The sequence below is a fragment of the Lycium barbarum genome, chromosome 11 (genome assembly GCF_019175385.1).
Source record: "Lycium barbarum isolate Lr01 chromosome 11, ASM1917538v2, whole genome shotgun sequence".
In the NCBI taxonomy this organism is placed as follows: Eukaryota; Viridiplantae; Streptophyta; class Magnoliopsida; order Solanales; family Solanaceae; genus Lycium; species Lycium barbarum.
Genome location: NC_083347.1, coordinates 39,920,017 through 39,926,739, shown reverse-complemented (window position 1 = coordinate 39,926,739; position 6,723 = coordinate 39,920,017). Strand labels below are relative to the sequence as shown.

General features: G+C 37.6%; 1 protein-coding gene across 2 annotated transcripts; it reads left to right on the top strand.

Annotated features, from left to right (window-relative positions):
• Positions 1-765: 765 nt before the first annotated feature.
• Positions 766-6,414, top strand: LOC132616663 (inactive protein kinase SELMODRAFT_444075-like). Of its 2 annotated transcripts, none has more exons than XM_060331231.1 (9): positions 766-1,465; positions 2,103-2,272; positions 2,348-2,442; positions 2,554-3,566; positions 3,940-4,100; positions 4,622-4,698; positions 4,788-4,935; positions 5,051-5,200; positions 5,919-6,414. In XM_060331231.1, exons 1-9 carry the CDS (start codon positions 1,297-1,299, stop codon positions 5,955-5,957), a joined length of 2,022 nt encoding a protein of 673 aa, XP_060187214.1. In that variant the 5' UTR covers positions 766-1,296; the 3' UTR covers positions 5,958-6,414. The 2 variants fall into 2 exon arrangements, with proteins under 2 accessions (XP_060187214.1, XP_060187215.1); XM_060331232.1 differs by having other exon boundaries at positions 771-1,465; positions 2,115-2,272.
• Positions 6,415-6,723: the final 309 nt, after the last annotated feature.

Below are 6,723 nucleotides of genomic sequence, written 5' to 3'. Positions count from 1 at the left end.
TGTAAAAGGTTACTAAGAAATCACAGAAGAAATCAGCCAAACATCCTATCTGATTTATCACTGTTGAATTATTTATTTCCCCATGTTTATTATATAAGGTCTTCTAAAGATCTTAAACATATCTTAGTTATTCATGGAATATAATGGTGATTTTTTTTGTTTGTATTTAGTTATTCTTGTCTATGTATTGCTAATAAGTATATTTTTATTGCATCTTTTTCTACACATTTTATTTCATATAAAATAAATACTATATAAATTCTCACAAACCTTATAGAGGTATTAACGAGGCACAACCGCACAGTTCGATAAGACCAACCATTCACAGAATTAATTCATGCAGCGATTGTTTTTTGTTTTTGTTTTTAGGCTTACTACACGAACATCTCTGTATTATGACTCAGTTACGAATAGACCCTCTGTATTTCAAAATCAACCTTCTACGCCCCTTGTACTATAAAAATCATACACTTACACCTTCAACTCCAATTTCAAAATTCTAAAAAATGTGAAAAATATTTGATTTTCGTGTCCAAACGCCTGCTTGATTTTTCATACTCAAGAACGCCTTCATTTATCTTAAAAGTTAGAACTAGTACTAGTATGAAAAGTGAAAAAAGAAAAAGAAAAAGAAAAAGAAAAGGCAGGTGCCGCTGTTGCCACTAGTTATATTCTTGGAGTGTAGCATCGTTGATTCCATTGTACTTACATACAGTAATAGAGACTTTTCATGAATAAAAGGAAAGAGTAGATATAAAAGTGCATGTGGGGTCACTGGAAAACGAGCTGTTATTCAAAGTTAGTTTACCTTTCACTGTCTTTGTCCTCCAATTCTCTTTTCAGTTTTTGTTTGGCACCTCTCTCTTGTTTGTACTTATTTGCTTGATTGATCTCAATAATTTACTAACTCCCAAAGCTATCCTGCTGAAACATGATGCAATAAATCAAGCCTGCAATTGCTGGCTATGCTGACTATTTGGCTTTGTCTGCTTTACACCCTTTTTACTTAACACAAGAAAATCATGACACCTCACTTTCTGTTTCTGGTTCATACTTTCCACATCTTTTTCTTCCTATCAAGTAACTTTCAGTTACTGTCCTATTTCCTATTCTTGATCTTGGGTTTTGGAGTCTTGGTGTAGTGGAAATTTGCTTCATATCAACTTCATTCCTATAATTGGTGTGCTAGGTATTTTACAGATTTTGCAAGTGGAGGTACAAAGAAGGCAGCTTTTTGTTAGATAACTGAAGTTTGGGTTTCTGAGGAATAATCAAGAATTGAACTTAGTTGTTGAGATGAAGAGTGGGATTGATAGAAGCTTGGATGGGGGAAAGAGAGCTGTGCTTGTTGCCGTAAAGGCTTCGAGAGATATATCAAGAAGTGCCTTTATATGGGCATTAACTCATGTGGTTCAAACTGGGGATTCTGTTAAGTTGCTGGTGATCATTCCTGCTTATAGTTCAAGTAAACTTTTTTGCCCTAACATACATTTACATTAGTACTTTTTTGTTGTTAAATCAGATACCTTCTACCTCCCACCAGCAATAGGTATCAGGTAACTTTAGTCTTTGTCCACTAAGCCTAGGACGGATGGAAAGATATCACCTAATGGTTTTGACCACACGGCCACACTCTTGGGTGCTATACATTTATATAGTACTTAATTGTAATACAAATGAATTTATGAGTATAGTTCTTAGTTTATGCCAGGCATCAACCCTTCAACTTTGTTGTAGTTGGGCGAAATTCAGCTTCTGTATGGTGCTCCTCGTTTTGCGTTTCATTTTATTTTTGGGGTGGTTTGTTCAAAATTTGTATCAATTATTGCAGGAGAAGTTGCTATCGATATTTAGAGGATTACCCTACTTTGAGTTTTGTCAACTTGCTAACTATTTCTCTTTCCTTCACTAAGCGAAACTTCAGTGTTTTCTCCTGATAATTAATAGGCAGATTCTTCGAGAATTATAGTGTCATTTTCCTGTTTAACTTGATCTGCTCAAGAATTAGGCTAGTTACACGTGTGATTCTAATTTCTTCAGTCTATTCATCCGTACTTTCATTTGCTGTAGAGAAATCTGTTAAAGTAACTTGAACATGTTAGCTACACTTTCAGGTAAAAGGCTTTGGGGTTTTCCTAGATTAATTAACAGTGATTGCACGACTGGCAACTGGAGATCACTTTCTGGAACAACTTTAGATCAAAAGGATTTCGTTTCAGAATCATGCACTCAAATGTTGCTTCAACTTCATGACATTTATGATCCAAATAAAGTAAGTGATCCATCTAATTCTGAAATCTTAGTTCCCTCATATAGTATTTCCACATCATTCAGTTCTATTTCACAGATGAAGTTGAAGGTCAAAGTCATTTCTGGGTCACAGTCTGGAGTAGTGGCTGCTGAAGCCAGGAGAGTTCATACTCGATGGGTGGTCTTGGATAAGTAATACGGTCTACATCTTATTTCATATTAAAACTTTGTGTCTTGTATCTGATTAAAATGTGGGTGTTCTCTTGGTGCTAAACGCATATTTCCTTGATGACTCATGTCCAGGCGAATGAAAAAAGAGGCCAGGCTCTGTATGGATCAACTGGAATGCAATATTGTTCAGATGAAAAACTCTCAACCAAAAGTGCTTCGTTTGAATTTCATTGGATCTCCCAACACTGAAGCTGAAGTCAGCCGTACGTCACAAGCGTCTTCAAAACAGTTAGATGAAAAGTCTGATGATGAGATTCGGGTGCCGAACGTGACTCCAGCAAGTAGTCCAGATCATTCATCATTCACCACAACTGACGCTGGTACATCCTCAATGTCCAGTCTAGACATAGGGACCTCTCCACTCTTCTCTTCTGAGATCAATTGGGATATGAAGAAGAACTTTTCTCATAAATGCAGTCATTATTCAGATGAATCTGATTCTGATACAGATAGTGAAAAATTGAGTTCTCCTACAAGCAGCGTATGCTCCCATCAATGGATGCAAGACATTCTCATTGCAGCAAAGGATTTCTCACATTACTTAAAGAGAGACTTTCCAAGATCCAAAGGCACATTGCTAAAGTTAAAGCATGATGTTTCCCCAGAAAAATCATTTGAACTTGATCGGGAACCTAAAGTTTGTCTAAAGAAAGAAAGATATGATGTGGAAATAAACAGTAATATGAGAAAAATGATGTCATTAACCAAAAATTCTCTCGCTGATCCTCCTCCACTTTGTTCAATATGTCAACACAAGGCGCCTTTATTTGGAAAACCACCTCGGTGGTTCACTTATTCTGAGCTCGAACGCGCTACCAGTGGATTTTCAGAAGCTAACTTTTTGGCTGAGGGTGGGTATGGTTCTGTACATCGTGGACACTTGCCAGATGGCCAAGTCATAGCAGTCAAGCAATACAAATCAGCTAGCTCACAGGGCGACCCTGAATTTTGCTCTGAAGTGGAGGTCCTGAGCTGTGCTCAACATCGAAATGTTGTGATGCTGATTGGCTTCTGTGTGGAAGATGGAAGAAGGTTGCTAGTTTATGAATACATCTGCAATGGCTCTTTAGATTCTCACCTTTATGGTACCAACTTCTCCAGTCATATGTCATTATATCTAAATCCTCTTTGCACCACATGTCCGGTTCTTGATCTGTGATATTGAAATGCTTTAATTGAGTGGAAATTCAAGCCTTTTTTTCCTTTTTTCTAATTTGATAATTTTGAGAGTGAGGTTCCATTTCCAGCCGTGACTCTTCCGTTACATAGATCTGTCAAAAGTACTTTTCACCTTACAAACTATATCTAAATCACTTTATATGGACGGCTGTTATAAGAACCTTTTTTGCTCATGTGTAGAGCATGTAGAGAACAGTGAAGGTTCTTGAAAGCTTCGGAACCTGTCACAAACTGTGCAACCCAAAACTATATGTTGATAATCAATTTCTCAAACCACAGGACGTAAAGGACATCCATTAAATTGGTCAGCACGTCAAAAGATTGCCGTTGGAGCTGCTCGAGGACTGAGATACCTACACGAGGAGTGCAGAGTAGGTTGTATTGTTCATCGTGACCTGCGGCCAAATAATATCCTCCTAACTCATGATTTTGAGCCATTGGTACGTATTGCTCTTGTTTTCCCTTGTTTTCTTTTATGTCGAGGGTCTTTCGGACACAGCCTTCCTACCTTCCAAGGTGGGGGTAACGTCTGCGTACACTTTACCCTTCCCAGACCCCACATTGTGGGATTCCACTAGGTATGTTGTTGTTGTTGGTGCTCTTATACGCTTTATGTTTCTCTATTTACATGGTTCTTTGTCATGTTTTGGCCTTATTTTATTTTTTTAAAACACAAGCTTTAGTTGATTTTTGTATATCTTTTTCTTACATAATGGCCTCTTTCATTTTTCTTAAAACACAAGCTTTTGTTGATTTTTGTAAATCTTTTTCTTTACATAATGGAAGGGAAAATAGTATTCAGAAATATCTGCTGTAATTTATCTTTAAAATGTAGTAAGTTGTTTGTCCTCTGAAACTGGTCACAAAATGAAGTATCTACCTGTCCTTGCTTGCTAGTGTTATTCTCTTCTTTCATTCTTTATTTTTAAGTCCGCTCTTCATTTTTTTCTTTGTGATATAGGTTGGTGACTTTGGATTGGCGAGGTGGCAACCAGAAGGGGACTTAGGAGTTGATACAAGAGTTATTGGAACATTTGGGTAATTAATTAAATATGAAACATAAACAGTTGACCCTGACACACTATCTTTCGGCCTATGAATTGATACACGATTTTTTTCTTGTTCAGGTACTTGGCACCGGAATATGCTCAAAGTGGTCAAATAACTGAAAAGGCTGATGTGTACTCATTAGGAGTAGTACTATTGGAACTCGTTACTGGAAGAAAAGCTATAGACATTAACCGCCCCAAGGGCCAACAGTCCCTCAGCGAGTGGGTATGAGTTTTTTAAGTTTTTCTTGTGTTTTATGGGCACATCAATGGCTGAATATGCCCTTGCCTTAATGGTATAGAGTACTAATAGTTTATCCTTATCTTCCAAAATGGACCAGGCACGTCCTCGGCTGCGAAAGAGTGCCGTCTCCGAACTCATCGACCCATGTCTAGGGAACTGCTACTTGGAGCAGGAGGTTGATGGCATGCTACATTGTGCGTCATTATGCATTCGACGGGACCCTAATTCAAGGCCGAGGATGTCTCAGGTAGAGTTATATACTGAATGTTGCTGTCTGAAAATTTAAACTTGCGAGAAAACTGCCTAATTTTGCTACGAGAGTTTCTAGATCTGGAAGTTAATTATATACTGACTATAATGACTGCGCTCCAAACATTTGACCTAATGTTGAAAATGTCTTTTATGCATATCTTTGAATGCAAATGATATTCTCATATTAATTTGCATTCAAGCCTGAAACTATTTTTAAAATGTGAAGTTGTTATGCATTGACCTATTGCTTTGATATATACACCCCACCCGCCCACCCCCACCACCCAGAAAAAAATAAAAGAGAGGACCTAATGTTAATAGATTCATGAGTGGTATTTCGGCTTTGTTTCAGTGAAAGATCATTCTTGAGTAAAGTTATTATAACGCAGGAAGTCCCCCATTGCTCGACAGTAGCAGGAGGTTAAAACCGGTGATGGTACTCCGTGCTCTGTTGTTTGATACATCATCTAATAGTCTTGTTTCTGCCCTGCTCTATATGAAGGAAAACATTGCTTATTCACTAGATTATTTGGAACTGGCATATAATCTGTGTCATTTTTAATTGTTTATTTTCAGTGAGTGAAGCTCATGTTACTTTTAAGGTTAACCTTAATGACATCATGTTAACAACTCCCCATAATAAAACTCAGTTGATTATTATAATATGATCCTTTTGTATATACACACTTCTTGTTTTCTCATTGCACTTGTAGGTACTCCGGATGTTGGAAGGGGACGTGTTAGTGAGCTAAGTTCGTATGGTAAAGGACAATGCTCTGGAGTTGATGTTTCGAAAGAAAGTCTTTAAGTTTGACAAAAGACAATCGAGCCAAAGCTAGCAAGGGACGTGTCAGAATAATGCTCCAACTGTTCTGGGCTGCAAGAAGATGCCACAGGCAGAAAGGTTCTCCTATATATGAGACAAAGGAAGCTTACATGATGGGAAGAAAACAAGAATGTATTGGCCATTTTTAGTCCTCCTATCACCATCTACCACATTTTGGTCCTCTTTATGGTTTCACTTCATGATCCACATGCATTATAGATGTTTTATAGCAGTGATAAGTATGAATGTGTTACTTTTTTTTTGAATTTTTATTCATAGTATAATTAGGAGGAAACGTTGGATATGGGAGTGGCAGTGGAAGTGTAACTTGTCTTCAATCTCTCGAAATGCAATGGCATGGCTTGAATTCACATTTTCTTGAACTTTATTCTATTTGCCTGGTAGAATCCCTTGAAAGATCAACTCAACTATTGCAGAAACAACCTAAGAGCTACTAGCAATGAGAAAGGGAAAATGACCTAATAACACTGTCACGACCCAGCTCCGTGGGCCGCGACTGGTGCCCTATTTGGACACCCCAAACAAACTCACATGCTAACTCGTCATTCTCTAAATTATCACAGATTTCATATTAATCATTTTAAACAGATTAGAAGCAATTATTATCTTAAGCGGTCACACGTGCAACAATATTACATCAAAGTCAGAAGGGACGGCGGAATACATACACA

Bases quoted from the DNA above. Each gene is read 5' to 3' on its own strand.
- LOC132616663 (XM_060331231.1), top strand. From the start codon at position 1,297: ATGAAGAGTGGGATTGATAGAAGCTTGGATGGGGGAAAGAGAGCTGTG. The intron at 1,466-2,102 runs GTAAACTTTTTT...TGAACATGTTAG, and splicing joins CATTCCTGCTTATAGTTCAA to CTACACTTTCAGGTAAAAGG. The intron at 4,699-4,787 runs GTAATTAATTAA...TTTCTTGTTCAG, and splicing joins AGAGTTATTGGAACATTTGG to GTACTTGGCACCGGAATATG.